This window comes from Tympanuchus pallidicinctus, unplaced genomic scaffold (assembly GCF_026119805.1).
Source record: "Tympanuchus pallidicinctus isolate F22 unplaced genomic scaffold, pur_lepc_1.0 scaffold15, whole genome shotgun sequence".
Taxonomy (NCBI): Eukaryota; Metazoa; Chordata; class Aves; order Galliformes; family Phasianidae; genus Tympanuchus; species Tympanuchus pallidicinctus.
In genome coordinates, this window is record NW_026294669.1 from 18641930 (window position 1) to 18668037 (window position 26108).

A 26108-nucleotide genomic window follows, 5' to 3' on the forward strand; every position below is an offset into this window, starting at 1 on the left:
CAAAGCTGTGCATTTTCTTTTCAAAATTGCACGTAAGTTCCCTTATTTTCAGGGAGTTGTGTGGACAGAAGCTTCCATGTTAAGAGAGTTGTGATTGAGAAATAAGTGAAAGTTAATATGGGGCTTATTAATTGAACCATTTTAGATGATGTATGGCAGTGTCTTGATGTTTGCTATATCCTGAGACATATTTTGACAGTATCCAAAACTAAAGGTATGTTCACAGCATTCTTGAGATTAGTATGTGGTGACACTCATGTCTCCAAAAGCCTGTAGAATACTATTCCGACACTGTTAACGTTTTTCATGCAGAACAAACCTGGAACTTGAGCTTGTCCATCGAGGAGGCAATTTGTGCTCAGGAGGTGCAAGCACAGCTGGAAAAAGATCATGTTTAAGTAAGTCTTGTTTTTTTGAAGTGCAATACTGATTATGAGAAGACTGAACAAAATGTCTGATTCTTTTTTAATCTTTTAAAATAACATTAACTTTCTTCTTTAAAGAACCTTTCTTCTGCTACAGCGGGTCTTTATTTTTGTTACAATTTGAGAAATCTGAAGTATAGTTTTCACAAGTTTTCACAATAGCTTTCAAGAGCTATTTATGTATTGCGAGTGTAATCCATTTAGAAAGCAATTGTCACAGTGTCCATGTAGTATTTTCTAATTATTTCATATTTTTGTGAGTTGATATAGTTAAGTATTTTAAGGATGAAGCAAAACTTCTATACAAAGCAGGAAAGCTTTGTTTCACTCTTGCAATTGTTAATAATAGTTTTATACACACACACACACACGCACACATCTTTTATATATATAATTATATATTTATATACATCTTTTTTTTCCTCTGAGTGCTAGCATAGCTTATCATAGCAACAGGTTTCTAAAGATGGTGTCCCCCATTTTAGTTTCTGTAACTCTTCAACTGATGGGGGAGTTTTGCAACTTTTTTTTTCAGTAGAATCTCTCGAATCTTTATTGTTCTTAAAAATTCAGTAAGCAGCAAATAAAGCATTTGTAGTTGACAGAAGTAATTTATTTTCTTAACATAAAATCTCTTTTACTGGGTTGTAAACTATTAGGAATGTTGGTTTTTTTTTTTTTTTTTTTTTTTGGTCAGGAAAAATTGGAAAGCCTGTCAGAATACTACTGCTAATAATACCTATTTGAATTGAGCTTATGTTGCTGCAGCAGTAGGAGATTTAGTACTAAAAATGCCAGAAAACTTGGGTCCATTTCTGCCTTTTGGCACATTATCTCTGGACAGTGCTTTCCTCACCATTTGAGGTGATGAGCCATCAAATAAATCCTATCATGTACTGGTGTTGTCTGTGTCTACAGTAGACCAGGAGTCTTCTGTTACCACTAGCAAAGGGAGTTCAGTTGATTTTGTTAGGTGAAATCAATAGGATAATTTTTTCTCAGTGCTTTAGCACCAGATAATATCATCAGGTTTTGAAAGGGCATGACTTAAAATGGTGGAACTATGAGAGGGCTGGACAGCTTCTTCAGTGTATGCCTGTATAGCTCCATTGTTTCTGTTTGAACTGTATTAATTGATGCCAAAGGAGGATCTGCCTCAAAGTAAAAAATAAATTCCACTGAGCTAAAGGTGTGGTAGCTGACTGTGTTTTATGTAATACGTTATTTAATTCTTCTACTTTCTTCTACTTTCTGCACCATCCCTTCAACCTCACCTTGCTTAAAGAAGATCTTTTAAGTACTTCTGTGCTACTTTAAAAGGAGCATACTATTGGCTGACAACTAGTGAAAAGATCAGTCATGATTTTATATTTATATATATATATATATGTGTGTGTGTGTGTGTGTATCTCAAGTCTTGAAATGCATGTAGAACGTGTTTGTTATTGGGGATGTTTGTTTTTTGGAGAATTCCCAAATTGGAAATTGTATGTGGAGAATGCATCTACACTGGAGAGTTGCATTGTGCTGGATAATGACTTAAACGGGACAGATCACGTCTAAGTACACATCATACTTTCCTGTTTTCCAGCCCTTCTAATATTTTGCCAGTAACACTGTGTGTATCTTAAAGAATGAATCACTGCCTGTTCACTAGAGTAGGTAACTTCCTATAAGTTTTGTTTATGCCAGTGAAATAGGTATGTTCCTCACAACTGAAAAATATGGAAAGTCATCTTAACGAAGATATAAATAAGATTACATAAACTATTGGTTTTAGAAGTATGTATTTACAAAATATTAAATGTTTATGAAATGCATAATTCTTCAGCATTATGGAATCATACAATCATTTCAGTTGGAAGGGGCCCTTAAAGGTCATCTAGTTCATCTCCCTGAAAACGAAAGCATGGAATTTTTGTGTAGAGTGCCTCTCTTCTGTAAAAGAACAGAGCTCGAGGGAATGTTACTGATTGTTTTGATCTTACTATTTCTTGATAAAACATACAACTCTTTACTATCTGGATTTTAATACTTTCAGTTCTGATAATTCGGGACATATTTTGCTAGCAGCGTTTCCAGACTGTGCATTAGTTATCTATGTAAAGAATAAAATACTACGATAAACTTCAACTTGTGAATCTTCTTCAGAATTTTTGTGTGTAGGCATGGGAATATTTTCCCCCTGTGATCCAATTCAAGTGTTTTCATACACTGAAACTCTTTATTACAATCTTTTTTTGTTCCTTTCTTGAATTGTATACTTCTGCTGGCCAAATGTTCTAGGCAAAAACTCTGCTATTTCCTTCCTCAGCTTCATTATTGTAAGGGTTCTAGTGTGTATCTTCTGCTGTGAGGAGGTAGGGACAGTATCTAAAAGCAGTGCATTAGCTTTTTGCACACTATAGAGTGATTATATTTTTCATATGTAGATCTGTATCAGATGTTAGTGTAAATATCTAATTTGCTCTCAGAAAACTGAAGGCCATGAAAGTGTTTGGGTGGAAGGCACATGAAATGGACGTGGTGCGCTTTAAGCAGTGCAGAGACACAAATATCATCTGGTCATTGTTAAAATGTTCACATGCTGATTTTATATACTGGATTAGTACTTTTTAAATTGTCTTGTAGTAAATGAATCATATTTCATCTTGCAGTGAAATTGACTCATTTTTAATGTAAGGTTATAAGGGTCCATTTAGAACAGAGCCATACTCTTCTTCTATTTAGTGCTAGTAATTTAGTTCTGGACGGTAATCTAAATATGACTGAAAATCTAAATATGGCTGCAGAATTTCTTTTCCATATATACAGCAGAGTTTGTTTCACCAAAGCAATTATGTAATTATGTATTTTCTTCATTGCCTCTTTCATACAGTTGCATTTATGGGGGGGAAAAAAGGATGTTACTCTTCAGATATATACCTGATTGTATAATAAGGTATAAGATGATTTTCTTTCGGTAGTCTTTTCTTCCAAGAGATATTCCTGGTTGGGTGGTTTCAGTTTTTACTTAGACTGTACCATCAACTTCTTCATTACCATACGTGGTGAGCTAAGAATGATTGAGAAGACTCCCACCCCCTCTAGAACGTATGTGCTGTTTGCTTAGTCTTGCTTGTACAGCACTGAAGCTGCTTTTGGTTTTATTTTTAAACACGGTTCATTGTATGGCAAAAGTAACTTAAACTATAAGCAATTCTTCTTTTCTGATGAGGTTATGAGGCATGTCCTGTGATTAAGCACACTGCTCCGTACTGCTCTTGTGACAACTGTAAGGTTTGACGATTAGATGTAGCAGAGCACAGCATGTTGTCCCAGATGAGCTGCTGAGCAACAGGCGTCAGTGCAGGCAGTGGGAACAAATAGGTCACAAGCTGCCTTAGTGATTGTGCCATTAGGGCAGCTGCTCTTGGGATGTGAAATTAAGAATGATTAATGTAAATGCTTGCATTGGTGATCGAGTTTGTGTGACAAGAATGCTGATGAAAATGTGACTGCGACAGTTCCATTTTCAAGCATGTGGGGGGGGGGGGGGGGGGGGTGTTGTGTGTGCAGGCAGGAGCGTGTTACTGCACAGAACTCATAAAGGCAGAAAGTAGAGGTGTATCTTAAGGGCCTCACTGTAGTTCAAATCTACAGCCTTATTCTCTGTTGGTTTTAGGGAATGATTGTGGTATGTAATTATGTAATGATTGCCCAGGCCTTTCTTTTCTGCTTTAAGATGATTGAGAACCAATGGTTTTCGTTTTTGTTTCTGTTGTTTTGTACTTACAGAGCATCTTCAGAACACAATATTAAGGGTGAGCAATTGGTACTTCTTACCACTGATGTATATTTCTCTTAAATTTATGTAGAAATCTGTCTATGTGACTTCTACTCTAGTAATTTTGCAGTAGTTGGTGAATGTTTCTGAAAAATTCTAACTAGATCTTTCTGGTTTTTGGTTACTGCTGTTATTATTTCTTTTTCCCTTTGCCATAAGGATAGGCTTGGGGTTTTGTTTTTTTTTGGTGTGGGGTTTTTTTTTTTGTTGTTGCTGTTTTGTTTTGCTTTACAGAAAGGATTAAATTCTCCTGTCCTCTTGCTCCAGCTTCCCTATGTGGAGCTCTTCCTCCTTACACTTCCTATAGCTCACAGAATCTGGCGTTTTGGCATCAAATGCACTAATTGGAAGAGGCATTCACTTACCAGTGGGCATCAAAAAAGTATTTGGGACTCATATAATCTGGCCTTAAATAAAGCATCCAGGACCATTACACCTTCTGTGATGGTTCTTACCACTGAGGAGCTATAATTTCACTTTTTTTGAATTATTAATATTATTTTCCTTTTTCTGTTCATTCATTGTTGCTCAGTGCAACAATCCTTCTTCCTGTAATCTACTAATACAAATAGGTTTGCAGGTAGTGCTCTGCAGTCACTGAAAGAAAAAAAAAAAAGTTTTTTTTCTACAATTTAAAGGCATCCATTCCTTCTAACTTTGAAACAGCAGTTCTTCTCACAAACGAATGATCCCAATTATTTGTAAAAAAGTTAATATTGGGTATTCATGTCTGGTATGAGAGGGATAAAGAGTGAGGTACCTTCTATATAAGGAAAAAAGCATTCCACTGCTAAAGTAGATTTCATGCACTGACAAGTTTAATGTAGAGAATAATTAATTGCTTCATCAACAATTAAGACTTCAGATTTAGGCTTTTCTTAACTTTCACAATTCTTTTCTTCACTGATTCCAACCTACTGGATCATTGATGAGTGGAAAGATGCTATCAGCAGATCTTTGCAGCTGCTATTGCTAAGTGGACCACACAAAAGCTCTACAAGGAGAAAAAATTCTTCAATTCCCATGTTAACAGTCAATTCCCATCTGCTTCTATCATGTGCTTTTTGTTGTGACCTTGACAGTTGCGGTGGTGGTTGTGGATGAAGAAGTGCTCTGAGTCTGGTAAGATCTTCACACAGCAGTTGGCACAAGGCTGAGTTCTGTACCCCTTGTGGTGAACTGCTTTACTACTGCATTTCAAATACAAATAGTCATTTCTGGAAATAAAAAAGAAAGGATTGGATCAAAATAGCAAAGTGGAGATATTCATGTGGTCAGGATGTGTTATTTAGATCCATCTAAAACACAATTTTGGAACTACAGAATAAACGTGTCATCTAGACTTCTGCAACCAAAACAAGGTCAAGTAATAGTTAATTTTTGGATTTAGTACAGCACACTGTTATACACTAAGTGATGTTAATGACAGATAAAAATCTGATTTCAACTTTGTTCATGAGAGATTTTACTTTATGGTCAAGAGACTGGCAAAAAGAGAAGAAAATAAATTACAGCAAAAAAAAAACAAATAGAAATTTGAGATCACTTAGGCAAAGATCAAACCAAGATTACCAGTGAACTCAGAACTTGCAGCTGTATTCAACTTTGTGAATAACTTCTGCTGTCAGTTCAGCATGACGTTGTTATAAATTCTGCCATTCATCTGTCAAATCCACATCTGGTCATCTCTGAATTTAACTTTTTGTGTTGTGCATGCCAGGATTGACATGAAAAGAGCTATGAAATCCCCCCCCCCTTTTTTTTTTTTATAGACTCATGCTTGCAGAGTGTTTTTAAGAGCTCTGTCAACATCTGTGAAGTCAGCATGCTTTAATATTGAAAACAGTAAGCAAAGCAACTACAGGTGCTAGTGCAGGCAGTTTGTGGATATATAGACAAAATACTCACTATCTTTTTTATGAGAGAGGAAATGTTTGAACATTTTCTCTAACAAATTCAACCGCAGTGCAAAGATAATGCCTCTTATTAAAGTACCAGTTCCAATTCATTTCATTGCTTCTCTCTTACGACGCTGGTAAGTTTGGGAAGTAGAGCTGGTAAAGGAAGAGCTGAAAAAAATGTACCAAGAGCAGCAGCATATGGAACAATAGCTTTATTTTTCTGATTTTAGGAATGGAATTAGGAAAGGCTAAAATGAATCAGAGCTAACACTGATGTCTAACTGAATATTTTTCTACTCTTTTTCAATGAGAATGTTATTTGGAAGATGGAGCTAGTCCTTCCCACTTATGAAGATCTTTTAGAGAACCAGCTATGATGTGTTGGGAATGCCAGGAGGCAGGGTGTTGTGTTTTTGTGACCTTGCTTTCTGTTCCCCCAAGGGCTGGGCAGGGTTATTAATGGGCCCTTGTCACCTTCCTGCTGTGCTAATATTTGTTGTGGCTGGGTTTTTTGTTTGGTTTTGTTTTTAAAGAGTGAAAATGTAAGTGTATTTTAAAACTTCTAAGCAGAGGTAAAGGGAGAATGTTCTGTTATTTTATGTCTACATTTCAGAGTGAAATATTTACATGAATACATAAGAGGAAAACTTCTGTTGTTTGTGGCCTATGGCAGATTTCTGTCAGTCTCATAAGCACAAGAACACTTATCAGGCACCCTGAGCACAAAGAAGTTGCCTCTTCTAAATTCTCAGTGCTCTGGTGATGTCCTTTTGCTTTCCATAACTGCACTGTAGGTGCTGTTAAATTTGAGGTGAAGCAGTGGAATTCAGTCAGTTAGTAAATAAAAAAAATAAAAAACTATGGCAAAATGAGAGTATGTAATTAAGCACTTACCGTGAACTGTAAACCATGGCATGAGCTTAAAACATGCTGTAACTTCTCTGTCAAATATCAATTGATGTGCCCTCATGCTGTGACATAAAATCGAAGAGTGTTTGTGAAGAAATAAACCTTTGTGTCTTCCTTTGGGCAATCCTTAGCTTCAAGTACTTCTTACAGATCTTCTCAGGAATGCGAATGCTGTAGGAGCAGACAGAGATGCGTGGGTGCACAGAGGCAGGCTCTCCAGCAGTGCTGCCATGGGTGGAAGTGGGGGGCTCCTTTGGTACTTGGAGTCAGAGCTGGCTGAGTCATGTCGCACTGACTTGGAGACTATCACAGTGTTAAGTCATTTCATACAAAATACTTTGTGAAAGGTCACTGTGTCTCACTACTTACTTCCCAGCTTTACACTTACGTGCTATGTGATGCGTAGTAAAGCGGTGATGGCTGCCTTGTGGCATCTGAAAAATCTTGTAAACTTGCTGACCTCAATATTTCTGTTCAGATTCAGTTGATGTTGCAGTGTGTCTTGACTCTATAATGTAACGTGCTTGGAGGTTACAGGTACATTCTCTCCTTCTAGGGTTTGATACTTGCCTGCTTCATTTTGTGTTAGTGGAGTCTTAGGAAGGTAGCTATTAAAGAACAAGAGGGTTGATTAATTACGCTAAGAATTTTATTTTTTGCATAGTTGTCCCTTTCTGCCTGAAGTCAGGAGTGTTTTTGGAAAAAGCTGACATTCATTTTCATAGCACGGAGGCAAAGAGGGTAGGAATTAATGCTTTCATGACTCTCATTCTAAACAAAAATAAATGAACCAGTTGTAGATTTATGAAACATCAGTATAATTTCAGGGTTTTGAAGTCTGTCAGCAAAGCAGTGTTTTGCAAGAATCTCTTGCCAGGAGAAAAGATGACTTATTTTGTCCTCATTGACTGTTTTTATTCAGAAAGCAGGTGACAGCAATCAATTCCAATGCCATCTACATCTCCAATTATTTTGCAAACCCCAGGAGCTAATTACAGCCCTCAGGCTCTGACAGTCAGCTGACTTCATCATGCGACTTTTTTGGCAATTGCATCCCTCTGAGTAATTGTCTATTTGTGGAAAATAAATTAATAGCTACTATTTCTACTTAAAAGAGCGACCTGTGAGAGAGTGTGTAGGTTGAGCAAGTGGGTTGTAGAAAAGTGAGAGAGATTAAGAGAGTGGGAGGCAAAGGGATTAGCTGAAAGAATAAGAATCTTGGGAAAGGAGAGGGAGGAAAGAGAGGAGAAACGTGTCAAGATACTGTGGCAAAAAAATGAAAATGAAAGATATGGAGAGAAAGAAAGCAGTCTCCCAGAAGAGTGAACGGGAGAAACAGAAAGCAAGGCATAGCGTGGCAGGAGGAAAGACCTGAACAAAATCATGGAAAACAATACTTTGAGATATGGCTTTGCTGTACGTTTTGCCCAGATTGTGACTGTGTTGTAAGCACAGAGAAAGAATTGACATCTGACATTCTTACTGTACTTAGCTCTCTGAAAATGCCATCTGTATAAATTGTGCTTGTCTTCTTGGCTTTAGAGGAGTAGATTGGATTTTGTCTATAGTTGTGCTGATCAATAAAAAGAGAATTTTCATTTTTGTTTTCTGTAGCAGTTTGAAAGCTGTGCATTTTAATGCATGGTACTGCAATAATGTATATGAATAATTAAGTACACTTGCTTTTTTCAGAGGCATCTGGAATTGCTTTGCAGATAATATTTTTTACACCGTGACTGTACAGATGTTTTTGAAAGCTAGCAACAAACTTTGCCTGCAGGTTATGTACAAATCTTCTCCATTGTGAACGCTGTTGCTGTTTTAGTGTCACTGTGGCGTGAAGATGTTTGTGTTCCAAAAGTTATCTACAAAATAATCTTGTGAAAGCTGGAGGAATAATAACCTTTAAGAATGAAGGACTAGAGCAATCCTGCTACAAGGCAGCATTTCCAGAAACGTTTTAGGTTAATTTCGGATACGTTCAACACAGAAATTATGTATGAGAGAAAAGAATAAAAGCCTTTTGTGTTAAGAGTGTATGTGTTTTTAAGAACAATAATAATGGCACCTTCATGTGAAATACTTCATAATATTGTGTATAATAATCAGGAGTTTGTCTTCTCCACCCCTCAGATCAGCTGTTCCATGTGTTGGCCATGCACATGCGCCTCTACAGTATTGACTCTGCGTACAATCCTTGGAGGAAACTAACCCAGACGATGCAAGATAAAAATTCAGAGCAAGTATTTTAACTTAACAAATATCAGTTTTATTTTATTAACAAAGCATTCTTTCAGCAGAGTTTTGAGTAACTTTCTGTCTTAGTTTAAATTCTTTGTGAGGTAGGCTTATGAATTTAACATCTGAAATTGTGCATATGTCTTTATAATAATAAATGTTACAATTTCCTTTACATAAAATCAGACACTTTCCAGTTTTTAGTTAATACTTAAATATACCATTTTCAAGCTTAAATACATGGAGTTTTCTGGCTGTTGGGTAAGAGGCTTGATGTACTTCTTGGTATGGATGCTGGATGAAACTTATGTATTACAACCTTCTTTCTTTCCTAAAATGAGACTCTTTTTTCTGAATTCTTTCCTTAGCTTTAACATCACAGGAAGAAAGCAATATTTCTTTTTAATCCCAAAACCTTGCCCAAGTTCTTCAGAACTAGGATCTCGCAATGTTGAAAGCAGTCTTTTTAGTTCCTGTCCAACTGGATGTTTGTTGGTGTGTTTCTAGGATCCTGAAGTGAAGAGCATCATGATATTTCAAACTTCAATCTGAAATAGCAATGTAGTAATTCTATTGTAAAAATGAGGAAAAAAGTCCTGAAACATTTGTGCTTGCTTTTAATTTGAGATTTTACTGTTGGGTTTCTTGGTTCTAGGCCTTCTTTGCTATCGGTGTTGGATCATTTCAGTAAGAATTTCTGTTAATCAAGTCTAATTAATCTACTAGTAAAGCAATGAGAATCTGAAAACCCATCTTATTCAACATACGTTCAAGCCTCTTTTTAACTTTGTTTTCATGCAGTTCTGTTCTGACCTATATTGAACAGTAGAACAAGGTTAATAAATTTGGAGTATGGTTGCTGAGTTATGTCAGGAAATCAAGACCATTTTGACAGACTATTTACAGAGTGGCTGTGGAACTGATCTTGCATTTGTGATTTTGGTATTTGAAGAGCTTGCTGGCTTTGGAAATATTAACAGAGGGTTAGTATTTCCAACTTTCTTCACTTTTAGAGACTTGGTGGAATTCATCATGCATTAATTGCATCAAAGTTAGATTGTGGCAGGTAAAATATAGTTAAGTCAGTCTGCATTTAGTTAGATATTTCTGTGTTTACAAATGAATGCTAATATGGAACGTGAAAGTATGCTTTCCTAGATGTAGTATGTGTTGGGAATGCATTTGAGCACTTCTGTTTTCTGCACTGGTTTTCAGGAGACTTCACAATAAGCTTGTAGATACAGGTTTGTCAGTATAAAGTCTGAAAAGATTAAGGAAGCTTTACCTTCCTTAACAAAGATTACTTTGCTAGTAAATAGTTACTGTTCAGATGCACAGATGCAATCAAACTGTATTTTCTTCATTTCTTGGAACATTTACTATCTTTGCTGTCTTATTCTGCAGACCCCAAAGTTTGCAGAAAAGAGAGATTCATTGGATTATTTGAGACTTTAGGACACAGATTAAAACATGAGGTATCTGTTATGGTATTTTAGAAATCTGAAGTAGTAATCGCACTTCAAGATGGCATTCTTGTGAATGATCTAATTGCACGTTTCTCAGTGCCAGGGCATTCTGAGAGATGCAGAATAGTATATGCAGGAAAGAGCATTTGTAGTGATTAGAAGGAAAAACATTGCTGTAAACTGGAGAAGTTTATGAAAGTGGTGGGAGATCTAAAATGTGGATGGTACTTTGCCATTTTGAGGCTAACCAAGTAGTCAAAACTGTCAATCTGACCAGTAGTTTTTTAAGGCTAAGTAAAGCTCTTAGGAAAAAAATATCAGCAAGAGGAAAATGTCTGTCGTTGGTTCCAAACAGATATCTCCAGAGAAGGAGACTCCACAACTTCTCAGGGGGAATGGGGCAGCCTGTTCCACTTTTCTGTCACTCTGACAGTAAAGAAGTTCTTCCTTGTGTTAGGATGGAACTTCTTGTGTTCCAGTCTGCCCACAGCCCCTTGTTCTATTACATACATGTTTACTGTTAAAAATACCCATGTATAGCTAACAATTTTTAGCTTTGTTATCCACAGCTGTCAGAATTCACATACAGTGCCTTAGATTTCATGTGTCAGGAAGAACTGTTTGAAGTAATTTGTAAAGACTTGAAGAATTGCTGTGCTATACTTCCATAAGTCTCTGTTTTTGCCTAGTGTCAGCTAGTTGTACCTGGTTCACACTGTAGTTGAAAATGGCAGCTGAGAAGGATATGAGGAAGTAGTTCATGCAGTAGCTCATGTGACACCAAGGTAAAGGAGAAATCAAGGGTATTTTGGACAAGAAGATACTGTGTGAAAAAGGATGTTAATGCAAACTGTTGGAAGGAAGAAGAGGGGAAAAAAAATGTAAAACTAAATCTGGTGAACTGTGAAACTCCAGAGAATAGATGGAGTTAGTGCTGGATTTTTCACATCATGGTATAGTGGATTCTTTCTCTTATGTGGCTTATTCAGTGAAATGTAATATATGCTTGGTCCCACAGGCTGTGCATAAGCAAATTGTTGTATTCGGGATGGATTTGGTTTCAATGATGATCAAATAACCCAACTATTGTGCTGTGAGGAATAATAGCTTCTGGCAGGGAACAATGAAGGAGGAGCAGCTGGAAGCAATAATTACTAGACCCAGATGTGAATTCAATGGACTAGTCCAAATAGCCAGAATTTCAGGAATGGCAAACCTGAAATAAAAGGATATGTATTTCTTTAAATGTACATCTCATGAGGGGTTTTCTTTTTTGTTTGTGTTGACAAAGAACGTGTATTAGCAAGAACAATTTGGTAAAGCATTAACAGTCTTTGCACTAGAAGCCACTGGGAAGTGGATGGGAACTTCACGATGAACTGAAATTCTGAAATACACTAAGTTGTTTTTACTTAAGTGTTTTGTTGTTGTAAGCTTGATCGCTTCAGTGATTGCTTATAATGTTCTACCAGGGCAATGAACTGCAGCACAGAGATGAGACTGAGCAACAGTGTTTGGGAAACTAACACTGCCATCACAAAAACCGTTGTGAAACAGGAAAAATAAAACTTTCTGTGAAGATAGAGGACAGAACAATGAGACAATAGGGTTCAGTTAAGGTTTGTGCAAGAGATGGCATTAGATAGCCTGTTCGTTATTGTCTGTGACAGATTTCAGTGAACAGACAATTCTGCCTCACACCCTGGTATCTCAGGTCATGTTAAGGCAGTTTCAGCAGTAGCTCACCATCTTCAGCTTTTTGATGTAACTTGAGCATGCTGTGTCTTGAACCAAGTAAATGAATTCATCTGTTTTTAGAAAGGTTATTTTTGATATGTTTGGCAGTGGGTGACAGAGGAGTGCCAGGGGCACAGTGGTGAAAGGGAGAATGGGAAATGTCTGATTCAGTACTGTCAGTGAAATCCCATGTTGTATAATGAGGAAAAACTGCCGTGCTGAAAAATCTGCTGTGACACAGCAACAGCTAAGAATTGTGATCATATCCTGGAGTTTAGCCAGAATAAATATTAGAATTCTACCTTCTAATTATTAACATCAGTAGCTGTGTATTACTCTGACCTTTCCGCAGGCTGGGATTTGCAGGCTGCATCTCACATTATTACAAAAACAAAAAAATATGAATTTGCCCTCAGTGATGAAGCCTTTGTTCAGCTTTGTCCTTATCCCTGTGTCCTGGGCTTTCTCTTTCTGACAGTTATGAGGCCTAAGGTTAATTCAAAGCTTCCTCTTTATTTATTGAGTTCTTAACTTCGTAATCAGTTGATGTTAGTATCAAACAAAACTGAAGTCTGTAGCTGAGAGAAGAGGGAAAGGAGAGGTTTTATGTAAGGAAAAGCGTGCCTGTTTGCATGTGGAGTTAAGATGCTGCATGTTTCACAGCAGAACAGAGTCTTTTCTTCCTCTGTATCCATTCCCAAAGAAGTGACTCTGTCATTGTGCTGTCAGCATATAGATAGCTCTGATGTTGGCTCAGAAGGGCATTCAGCCCAATTTCCTTGGACTGGAGCAGAGGTCAGTTCCAGAGAAAATTGAACAATGCATTTTTCATTTTGGTGTGTTTGTATTTCATCGTACAATTCATTTCCCCACCTCTTCTTATTTTCAAATGAACACAGATTACAAATGCAACTGGATTTGTTTTACATTATTTTGGTCCCATCTGAAATTATACTTCCTTTGATTTTATTCACTGCTTCTGTGGCAGAAGTTTTTGTACAGTCAGATTTATCAAGGTTTCCCATGTGCACTGGGGATTATAAGCAGATGAGTAATTTCCATACTCTGAAAATGTTTCACAGATTCAGTTTGTGTCATAATGAGGAAGTTGCACTAGCCCTAAAATAATGACAGAGCAGTTTTTTAGTACTTAATGTGGTTGCTGTGCTTGATATAAACTGAAGCAGCTTATGTAAAACCTTGACATTTAATGTGACTTAACTTCTCCAGTTTATATGAAATGAATAAATCAGGCAATTTGTTTTTTCCTGAACGTAAAAATAATTTCATTTATTTTTAATGTTAACAGTCAATCACTGTATTATGTACATAAAGAAGTTTTGCCTAATTTTGTCAGACTAAGTATTTGCCTCACTGTTATGTGACTGTTAAATAATACTCATGCTCTTTACTACAAGGACATCAATTATTCAAATAAACATGACCAGAAAGTTGATATCTTAACCTTATTTCAAGTTAAATTCTGGGGGAAAACTATATATAAATTAAAAACATAAAGATCGCAAATAGTTTAAGAGATTGTCCGTGTTTTTTCAGTCATCGCATAATGAGAACAAGTTTAAAAACCAGCGTCATGGGTTGTAGCATATAAGTAGTAGTAGTTTAAATTGGAGAAACTTGGTAAGATAAGCAAATCCATTATCTGTATCACTTTGAAAGAGAGACTTGGTAACATGACAGGAATTGATACTCCTTCTTCTGTAGAATTTAATTTTTGTTTCTTTAAGAGGCATGCATATATAAATATGGATATTGCTGTTTCAGAGCAGTCATTTTCTGAAATGATCGATTTTAGATGATTGATTATAAATTACAGATCAATTATATAAAAAGCCTTACAGAAAGCTTTTTCTCTAGCTGTTTGAGTGAGGCTGTTTTGTTTTGTACTTCTTGAGACTTAACGTTATAATAAGGATATATATATACATATGTGTGTGTGTATATATATACACATATATATATATTACAGTATAATAATATATTAATATATTAATATATAATATATAATATAGACTGTAATATATATATGTGTATATATATACACACACACACACACGCTTCATCAACTGTAATATACCTGCAGAACAGACAGCTTCTCTCATTTTTTTCAGCAAGCCTTGAAGCTGTAGCAGGTTGGGTACATTTTGGCTTGCTAATTTTTCTCAGATGGTCTTTATGAAGGGCCCAGTGAAGTTGCTATGTTGTTTGAAGGTTTATAGCTGCCGTAAATAACTGAGGTTCCCACCAAGAGAGGGAGATGTTTTCCTGCACTTTCTGTTGAGAACAACGGAAGAGGAAAAAAGATGGGAAAAGCCTAAGGACTAAGGGAAGAGATCTTCAAAAGAAATGCTGGATGTGTGAAGGCAACATTTAAACTTCCAAACAATTGAGAGAAACTCAGTAGTATGTGCTGTTTTCCTTTCCAATGTTTCTATCTGTCAGCCTGAGACTGGTTTCCACGGGGGAGTCGATCAGTTATCCTTGTTCCTTACAATGCAACTCCTGTTGTAGTAGGGAGATAATCATCTCTAATGTCGCCATCTCAGTTCTTCCACTGGCATTTAAACAGCCAGCCAACTAGTGCCGGCACTGTTTGGCCATGGGAGTAAGACTCGAAACAGCTGTTTTTTCTGTGAGTGTTGCAGAAGAGGAAAGGTGACAGTGGGGGATGTCTTTGGGCATTGCCATACATCTCTGCTTGAGATTTTGCTCGTGCTTCCCTGTCAATTAAAGAGGGGAGAATTCTTTTTGTTTCCCATCTACTAACATACTCTGCTTTTAAGTATGCAGCAATAAGATGAAGTTATTGAATTCATCTGACTAATTCAGAAGTTTGCGCTGTCTCTGTGCTTATTTGCTGTCCTTAAAGCTTTGTGGAATTTTGAATGAAGTTTGTAAAACTGGATAATTCCACCTGTGATGGCTGCTTGAATCTTCATATCCTTGCATGAAGGAAGGCAAATCTTTTCTGAGGTCTCAGTATTTCCCAATAGGAACATTCCTTGTAACATCAATGCAATTTGAATATTAGTTGTTATAGCATACTTGTGAAATTCCATACTTTGAAAAACAAATAATTACATCGCTATGTAACTATGCATTGTATTTTGTTAGATTAGGGCCAAAACTTTTAAATGGAAATACTGAATGTTGATTGAGTCAGTATATAAAAATAACTGGTACAGATAGTTCTTGAAAACTTTAGAATAACAACAGTTAGGTACCTGGATAGTTAACATTCTTAATGAGTTACTCCAATCTGTTAGTGGTATTAAATGAATTTAATGATTTGACAGGTGATTGGCTTCTAAAAGCTTGATATAAAATATAATACTATTTAACACTCAGTACAAAATAAAATATGGAGTCATACGGTAGAATGAAAAATTTCCTTTGGCTTTTCTTTCCAGACTGATAAGTGAAGAGCTGCCCGAAGTTCCTGTACTTTACAGAGATGTCTCGTCCCTTTTGCTAATCCAGATTTTAACCATGCCTCAGCCATTGCGCAAAGGTATGTTGCAAGAATATGTGTATTTAAAAGATTATTTATCCGTGTGCATTCATGGTGACTTCCAGAATTGTAAATTGTAGCTTGTCTACTGTGCATTCTAAAATAATGTTTCTCCCTTATCTACAGAAGGTGGCATTGAACAGAAATTTTTGCTGTAGTTCGACAGGCTTATCTGTGTCCCTTGTCTTCTCACCTTATCAGTCAGCCTATTCAGTAAAGATACAAGAGCTGAGCCAAAACTATTTATTTTCCTGAAGGAGAGGTGTCCTTTGTTTGACCTTCATCTCTTTTCTTAGACGGGGCAGCTCAATACTTCAAGTTGAACTGAGTGCCTCAGGCTGAAAGATTGTAATTTAGTTTGAAATTCAGAGTTTAAATTGCAGCATTTGTGTATAATAGGTAAATATGAAGGCTGTTTTACATACACCTAACTTTCTGCTGAAGGAAGTGTTCAGTCCTCACTACTGATTGTTCAAATTGAGTTAAAACTTGAGCTCAAACAACTTTGTGTCAGTTAACATGGTGGGTTGTGTTGTTTGTTATGTTGTATGTGTTTATGGACTAAACATGTCCAAATGATTATTAGGTAAAAAATCTGGAGTAGGAAGCATACTGTTGAAAACACTTACCTTTCTGGTTTTTTAAACCAGTTTTAATGTAAACTAACTTTATTGGAGTTAAGAGCAGCAAAATATAGTCTAAAGAGAGAAACTTCAGGGAAGGGAGTGGTCAAGCCAAAGTACAAACAATAGTCTTTTTGTAGCTTACAGTTGAGCACTGAAGAATACCATTTATGAAAGCCTATCCTAGGAAAGGCAATGTTCAGTTAGTGACGGTAAGGCATCCTATGGATAAGTCTGTAAAATATTGCACATCAGTAGCACATCTTGATTTTGCTCTTAGCTTTAGTATTTGTTGCATTTGAAAGGTTAAAGGCAGGCGGCAGGAAGGTGATGAATGTAACCTCTTCACAACTGCAGAGCATTAAATCGGAAATAAATTAGTATTTATCTTTCTAATTTTTGCTTCATCCAAACAGGCAGAGTGAAAAGATCTTTCATAATACTTTGTCCTGAGGTGTAGAATGCAGTTCAGAAAAATAGGTAATGACGTATTTGTGTAGAACTTTTGTAGTTGGGGGTGTAGGTCACAGAGTTGAGTGCAGATATCATTAATTCTTGGTAGAGAGGCTAGGCGTGAAAAGGTAAAAATGAGTTTTGCTGGGTCATATGCCAGGCTAAGGACAGATAGAAAAATCCATGTTTGACCCTGTTGCTTCCTGAATGTTCTTTGCTGCTTTGAAGTGATTGCAGGGTGCGGGGAGTTGTGGGCTTGGCTGACGCCAGCACTCAGGGCAGGCGTCAGTGTGCTGATCGATAAGTTTGAGTATATTCTTTTAACAAAAGACTTAACACCACCTCTTCTGCAGTGTAGTTGCAATGTGGTGCAGAACCTCATGGTAATGGTGATGAAGAATGTTTGGGGTTTAGAGAATGAAAGATTTCCTTCCTCTTCTAGTGCTGTCTTTTAATGGGACTGATTCTGCAGTATTTTTTTTTTTTATAGGCATGTTAATGTGTTCATAGAAGCAATATTTGTATCCTTACAGGAAACTAAAATAGCTCAAGTATTAAATCATCTTTCTGTTCATTAAAACTGTTTTTAGAATAGGCAAACAGGAGGGCTCTGTAAGGAAAGGACCCAAAATTCATCTTCTGCCCTTCAGATACAGCACTAAGAGTTGTGTTAACTATCCTATTAACTCTTGGATGGCTGTCAGTATCTTTTACAATCTGACATCAATTAAGTAATAAAAATGCCATTAACGTTCAGCCTTTTCACTCAGAAAAGAAAATTGATCTGGACACATCGCAACGAACACAGCAAATTAAATCCTTTTCTGCTGGAGGAACTTTGTGGTGGAGGTCAGGGCATTTACAAGCACTTACCAAGAAGTCAAGAAGAGAATGAAAAAGATACAGTATACTTCTTATGTGGTGTAATCAGCAAAATAGCCTCTGCGTTCAATAAATGAAAATAATTTTATGTTTTTAATCATAATTTGTTAAAATGCTTGACACTAGAACATGGGTGTAGCTTTTATAGTTTTACATGCTCAGCATTTTGAAATGTGCTCAAGACTAAACACATAATCCACAAAGGAGGTTCTGGTCTAATTTTGTTGCAGCTGTAGTGCAGAGGATAGGCAGTTCACAGTTGGAACTTACCAACAGTGAGTAACAGTAAATGGGGATTTTGTTTTTTAGCAGTTCTAGCTCCTTTCTTATCAAAATACAAAATGGTGTTCTGTATGAAGAAAGGCAGTACAGAAATGGAGACAGCAGCTTGTTGGATGCTAAAAACTTAATTGTCCTTGTAAACCAAATTTACAGCCTTTTGGTGACACAATTCCTATATTTTGAACAAATCTCTTAATTAAAAATAAACTATTCTTCATAGTTGCCATTAAATGTGAAAAATTTTATTGTCCAAGGACCTGACTTGAGACCCCTGCAAGCAGGTTTGTAATTGCACAGTGTTTGTCGCTTCTACTGTTTTCAAATTCTGTTTTGCTTTGAAAGTAAAAGAAATAAATAAAAATTAAAATAAATAAATAAATAAAATCACTGTTGCAAAGTACTTAAAAATACAAAACAAAACTGATTCTGGGTGTGTGTGTGGCTCACAGGTGCACAGGGCCAGTGCTGAGCTAGCTGGCTGTCAGTGGCCTGGTGCTGTCCTCAGTGCCTCACATGCAGGGAGGGGCAGAAATTAGCTGGGGCTCCACTGTGCAGCCCGGTGGTGCTGCTTGGAGCGTCTGTGATGTGAGAGTGATACTGAGAGTTCAGCCTAACTTTCATATGCTGTGGGAAAGGTTTTCTTCTTTAGTGTGTAACACCTAAGTTCAGCCTGCACACACACCTTTATTTCTATTTTCCCAGCTCTGATAAGGCCTGGATGCTGAAGGGTCTGACCTGCATGCTCTGACATGTTCTTTTTTCTCTAAAGTTTCAGTGACATGCAGTGAAAGTAGAGCAGGCAGCACCGGGGTGAACACTCAAGCTTTCCTTTAATGATTGGATAAGGATCTTGTCTAAAAATAGGATGAATGTAATCAACTTGAATAGTATCGAATTTGAATGTGGAAGCTGAAGTATTTATCTGTATATATAGAGGCTTTCAGTATGCCTTTCATAGATTGTATTAAGTTCAGCGCTCTGTTCTGAAGATACTTGTTCAAATAACTGATCAAGTTGTAGATAAGGAAGAAAATTTCCAAAGACTGTTTATATGAAGATGCCCTTTTGAGTTCACTCGAAGATTCTTCCTTTTGCTTTCTTTCTGCTGTCATCACCTGCCAGCATATGCTATCTGATTTGCTAACAATTAAACTGGAAGAATGTTGATAATGCACTAACCTGCACACTTCTTGCACTAATACTAAAGCTAGGGTTTTTGAAATGTTTCCTATATAAACTCTATTCTTAAGGTATTTTAAACTCTGTTTTTAAAGGGCACTTAATGGAATAGGGTGCTGTGAAGTAATTTCGTTCCAAAAATTTTTTTACAAGTAGGAACATAAAAGCATTTCTCAACATTGTGCAAAAATAAGAACAAAAATTGAGTACTAAACTCTCACTTATAGTGACCTAGTCTTACTAATGTAACTTTTAGATTGTCAGAATAGTACTAATTAGTCTTTGTAGGCATATACCTAAGTCCTAATTGCATTTAGGTGCAGGATGTTTCACAGTGTATCATCTGCAGCAGAAGGGATGAAGGCATCACAGCTTACAAATATACTAGCGATCTTTAGAATTACTAGAGGGGGAAAAAACAACAGAAGTGCACAGGCTCCACCAGGGGGCCATTAAGAAAACACAGTGCAGCATCAACAGAAAGGCAGACAAGATAGTGCTTCACAAAGGAAGGAAGCAGCTCTTTGTGCTAGATGAGAATGTAACAGCTCTACAGTTATGGATACCTGCAGATGTCAAGTATCTTTCATTTTAGTAATAAGAAATCTCATATAATAGTGGGATGATAGTTGGTCATCCTAGTGGTTTTTTTTAATGCAGCTCCCCTGGGAGCTGCATTTAATAAAATTAATAAAATACATGTCTCTAAGCCTGGGCCCTCATTATACAGCAGACTAGCAGACTGTCTCTGAGATGCTCCTCTGATTTTATTTATTTATTTATTTCCTGAAAATATGCCATGAAATTTTACAGAAGTCAGGACCTCCTAATAGTAGCCCAGGCACTCTCCTGTATTAGCTGAACATGTGCTTTTGGAACATAATTCTCTGTTCTCAAAAAAACAGATTTGTCATCATTTATGAGTTATGTAAGTAAATACAACAACAATTTATTTTTAAACATACATGTAAGATAAAAAGATCTCTAGTGAATTTAAAAATTAGCTATGGGATTGAATTAGAGATGAGGAAGAATCATATTTAACGAAGATCAGATTTCAGTAAATGTAATAGTTTTAGCATATTAAGGAGTGCCATGTGCGCACTGTAGGATCACAGAAGAAACTATTTAGAGGAGGACATGACTGTGGCAGGCTGCTGAATGGTGATCAGTGGTCTGATTTTCCTGCAAGAAAAATAAATTCCAAGATGCAAATCTGATAATTGAAATGCAAACTGTTACTGGCATAAATAATTTTGATACAACTGAAATCTTTGCAATGTTGTATTAGGGAGGAATATCTTGATTTCCACTGAGAAAGCCTTCTGCGCACTTTGCTTCTTCTTCAGTTAGATGTTGGAATCATTTCTCAGCTGTTATTGACACAGGCTGTATTCAAATACAGCTAGCAAACAGAACTTTTCCAAGAGGCTCTTCTAGTCAGCAAAGCCTAGAATTTCCAAGAAAAAGCAAAGGATGGAGAGGGCAGTATTTAAAATACAGATGTTACTGCTCTCTATCTCCAGATCCTGCTTGTCTTGTTAGGCCCAGCTCAGAGAGTCTCTTGGGTGGTGTATTCCAAACCTCCTTTCATGCTTCAAGAGTGCTGTCTTCTGTTCACTTAAATTATGAACAATTTAATCAAAACACAAAAGATGCATACCAGTGTTTTTAGCTGAGCTAACTAAGCTGTTTCAATATATCTGTTGTTCTGATTTTGAACATGTGACTAAAATATAAAGAAAAGAACAACAAAATGTTCTCTCAGGTGAGTGTTAATATCTTCTGGTTGAATTGAGTGAATTATGTTCTTCAATATTTTAAGAATAAAGAGAGCTATTCATATTACTTAAAACATCAAAAGTTAAACTTTAAAATTTAACACAATATGTAAAGAGATAAAGCAAATGTGTGAGAACCATTACAGCTAATCTGTATTGGTAGATTAGCCAAAATGGCAACCTTCTTGCTGAGTGTTTGCTTCACCAAAGTTCTTGGAGCCCCACTTGGTCTACATATTAATGTAAGATAGTCAGTGTTCAAAAGAGATTGCAGTTAGGCAAGAGGTTGGGAAGACAACTGGTACTTGTATAGGTATGCAGTCACACTTGCCTACATTCTCTTTGAATCCTTTTCTTTTTTTAAAGCTAGAGCAGCACCAAATATTCTTAAAGTAGATGGCTTCTGCAGTAAGCTTGTCTTATGAATGTAGGAGATTGTGAAATTTGAAGTTTTTACTTCTATCTGAGTCAGTTATATCTGCAGAAAAAACAATTTCATTATTGTTTTCACAGGTCTTTATTGCTTGTGTTTGCTATTGGCTGAGTTGGAACTCGAGGTCATTTATAGCTGCAGTTGTAGGCTTTAGCTCAGGCTGAAGAGGCAATTATAAATTCACGGAGTGCTCATAGTTGAATTTTGTGCATCTCAGCCCAAAAAATTTACTGAAATTTCACCTCTTCTATTCCTCAGAAGGGTTTCTAAGGAAGTAGAAGTCTCAGCAGAGGAGAAAAGTGTGGCCTAGAGTGTTAATGGGATACTATGGATTCCCATTCTGGGAAAATGTGGAGAGGAAAGCCAGCTATAATGCTACCTGCTGAAGAATTGATTGAGTGAAGTGTAGCGGAGTTTGTTGTCATGTTTGATGTGAACAAGTCAGGAAGATAATGCAAAAAAAAAGTAGTATTAATTTCGTCATTAGAATAAACAATCATTTTAAGTGCTTAAATTATGCTTGTTTTATACACTCAATGACATTAAAAGTATCAAAATCTATCTCTGCATTCATTTGTAAACATTTGTTAAATATAAAAACAATTGTTAGTTCATAAACTTCATTATGCACCTAAGTCTTAGGTGTGTTCATTTCAGAAATCAGTAGTTGTTTTTGATACCAGGTAAAAGAAAAGAGAAGGAAGGCATTTCATCTCGCTTATCTCCTTTTCATCTTCATGTAAGAAGCTTGTTAAAATCCTTTGGGAAGAAAAAATGAAGTTTAACCCAATTTTTGTAAGGTGTTTACATAAATAAAATTATTTTGCTTGACTTCAAAGCTTCAGTAGATTTTTTTTTTTAATAAAATCTTCATTTTTGTGTACTTTGTTTTAGATTTAATATATTGCTGTTATAGTTGTGCTTTAAGAAGCTGTAAAACTAATGATAGAAACTTCTTTGATCTACCTAAAGTTTTTAGAAATCAGATCATTTGCAAAGAGAGATACAGCCCAAAGTAAAAAGAGACAGAGATTGTTGCTGCATTTTCCTTTCAGAGATGATTACATTCACCTTTTTCCTGTTCCAGTTTTAGGACATTGCATATCAACTCTTAGCTTCCCAGAAAAGATTTCAAAGCCTTTTTCCTGCGGCTTATATGTAGGAGATAAGCCCTTTAAATATTATGAAGAAGCGTAAGCAAATAAAGATTTTTCTTTTAAGCTAAGTTCTAAAACAATAGTCTGTCCTTTATCCTACTTCTGTATTCACATGATGTTTGGTAAATAATTATTCAGTGTAGGAGTGATTTGCAGCATGTCTGATATGACTGGATCCTTATCTGGATGCAGAAAGAAACTGGAGTATGATAAATGTCCTTTGTGCTGTGATTTCTTTACAAAATTAACTCTTCCAGTATTTGTATGACTGTGACTTAACTCAAAGTTAGTCATTACCAGTTGGTGTGGTAGGATGCTAGCTTACATCTACAGGACCTAGTTAGTTGTAGCCATCAGTAGTCAGTGGCTTAACATGAGGCAACATTTGGACAAAACAGAATTCTGTAACACCATCAAGTCCTTAGGAGAGATTACTTGTGATCAGGATTAAGATGAACATATGGAACAGTGGCAAATTATTTGCCCTTTACTTGTTCAGTTCACTAGGGTACTGAAGTTGGTTTTGAAAGTAAGTAAATATAATGGTTTTATGTCTTTGGTTTTTTTTTTTATACTTTCAAGTGAAAAGCAAACAAAAAAATCTTTAGCTAAAGCCTCTGCAGTCAGTATGATTGCTAAAAATATAAAGTGTTTGTAAATGACTTGCTTTGTTTTACAGAACACTTCACCTGCATTGTAAAGGTGCTGTTTACTTTATTGTACACCCAAGCCCTGGCAGCACTTTCTGTTAAATGCAGTGCTGAAGATAGGATGGCATGGAAGCAATCAGGAGCTCTCAAAAAGGTTGGTTAATTTATTAAAATACTAATATTTTTCATTTATTACTATTTATTACTAAAATTTTTCATTTATATTTCTGGTAAAAATGTAACAAAATACTCTGCTTTACGTATAATAATTTGCTTCTTCTTAACAAAAATCGGGTATTTTGTTTCTGCATGTGCCATTTTTACAGGCTTTGCAGGTTTCAGGGAAACCTTCCAGTTCCAGAACTGAGTTTCAGATTTGAGATTATAACTATGTAGTATCACTTTTGAGTTTGTTACAATGGTAAAAAGGTAGTATTCCTTACTAAATAAACCATGTGTTGGTCAGATGCACCACTCCTTTACCAGACATACAGGCAGACAAGCTTATTGCTGGAAAAAGCCTTTCTTGTTCACAGTGTTCATGGCTAGCCATCCTCATGTCTCTCAATTTGCAGTCTGAGGTGTTCAGGTGAGAAACAAAGAAGGAAATTAAGAAAAGTGTGAACTAAATAGGGGAAATATTTCCTTATCATTTCCTTATCTTTTGATGGCATTTACGAGTTAAAGGGAAGTTCAGCTGATTGAATGCCAGTTCTTACCAAAAGACACAGTTCCCTTAGCCAGTCTTTCCCACCTTCTTCCTGCACTGGCACTATCATTCACTTAATCCTTTAGCTAGTCTTCTGCTCAATGGATTGATTACTCAGAAGGCTACCAGTGCATACCAACAGAGAAGATGGAAGTGTTGGGGCAAGAGAGGAAATGGAAGCAGGAGTATTCCTCTACACAACACCTGGTTGTGTTGGCTGTAAAGTGAAAGGCACACTGAGAAACACTACCTGCATTTCACCTGTAAGTTGGATTTGTAGCTCTGGTCTGTCAGTACTCCAAGGTGCCAATGACATGTGTTGGCCAACACTGAATAATAATGCACTTCATTAAATTTCCATTCATGTCATTCTTTCAATGTATTTTTATGTCATTACAGTTTCAAGAACGTTTGCTTAAGAATGTTGCTGTTGTGGGTTTTTTTGGTTTTGTTTTGTATTTTTCTGTTTACTTAAGTGATTCCCAAATGATGGATTTTCTACAATTTTAAATCATTGGTGGAAGGCATTAAAACATATTAAGTGCTACCAGTTTATATTCTTTTGTAGTCCATGTGATAAAAACGGGCTGCTTTTTTGTTAGCAGCAGAAGTTTGGGTTTATCTGAACATACATTTACAATGCTTATTTTGCTGCCTGCAATGAGAGATTCGATTGTATTAAAATCGACTTAGGGCATTGACAAGTAAGCTTGCTACCTATGGTACTAAGATGTTTTCTTATAGAAGCATAAAAGCATTTGCAGCACATAAAGAAACTTGTGCTTTAGGCTTGCGAATAATGATAATGTCTCAGATAATGGTTTTCTACAGTAGCTGTTTCTTTTGATATTGAAGACAGCTCCATTTTAGTGAAATTTTCACTGGTATGCTTGTCTTTGGATGTTAAGAATGAGTGGGAAATTGTAGTATATTAAACAGGACGTTAATGTGAATGGATCCTGTTATCTAATATGGTTCAAAGAGCCCAACAAATTAACTTCTGTCAACTTGAGAATTTTGGCTTTTCTCCTGTGATAAGCCCATTGGAAATTGACAGTTTTCTGAGTGGTAGAGCAAAGAAGTAGGAGGTAAATAGGAATGCTGCTCCTTGCTGCATATATTCTGCATGGAGAATCTCTCATTCCCTCTTAAAAACATCCTCCTCCTTGCTCTTGTCTTGTGTAGATCATCTGTGTACAGAGGTCCAAGTTCTGACAGAAGCTTGGCTGTATGTGCTCAGGTTGCTCTCTATGTTGTCCCTGCGTTTTCCTTCTTGACTTCCAGCCCAAGAGCAGTAGTTTTGCAAAAGGCCCACAGATGAGCTTGTCCTTCCCCAGATGTATTTCTGGATTTTCTTCCTCTTCTTCATCCTGCATAATGTTGCTGCATGGACCCAATGTGTGTTCAAGAGATCTCTGAGTGCTGGCTGGTGGTAATTGCACAGCTCCCTCTTCCTCTCTCCCAGTTCTGCTGCGGCCCATCTCTACTTTCATCAGCCATGTTCCTGCTAATGTCTACCTAGCAAACATAATCTTAGCCATAGTCCTCAGATTAAGTACTTTGCTTTGCATGTGATGAAGGAAATTGTCTTTATTTAAGGAACATAGCTTTTCCTCAGAGTTTCTGAAGGCCCAAATGGTTTTAAAAGTTTGGTTCAGGCTGGCTTTTTCTTGCATGCTGACAACGCTGGATGTTTTGATCCTCTGACGCCTACAGAGATCACACTTTTGTCTTTTGTGGATAATGCCAAGCGAGTCTTTGTTCGGTATTCTGGGTGCCATGCCTGAGCTGAAGTCTTTCCCCTCTGTTGACACCAAATGATCAAACCACTAACGTAGCTCAGAATTCTTACTGTGATTTCCCTGGATGCAATCTGGTATGACTTGGAAGAAAAGTAATTATGGGAATACAGCTTTCTGTTTCTG

General features: G+C 36.6%; 1 protein-coding gene across 8 annotated transcripts in view; it reads left to right on the top strand.

The window, feature by feature from the left end:
* The window catches only part of UBR3 (ubiquitin protein ligase E3 component n-recognin 3), a 93432-nt gene that overhangs the window by 59797 nt on the left and 7527 nt on the right, over nt 1-26108 (top strand). For 7 of the 8 annotated variants that reach the window (XM_052674947.1, XM_052674949.1, XM_052674950.1 and 4 more), the window contains 4 exons: nt 313-398; nt 9195-9300; nt 15934-16034; nt 23504-23628. In XM_052674947.1, coding sequence (XP_052530907.1) covers nt 313-398; nt 9195-9300; nt 15934-16034; nt 23504-23628 — 418 coding nt within the window. Of the gene's footprint in view, nt 1-312; nt 399-9194; nt 9301-11783; nt 11848-15933; nt 16035-23503; nt 23629-26108 lie in introns of those variants that run through there. The other variant, XM_052674955.1, reaches the window with a different exon arrangement.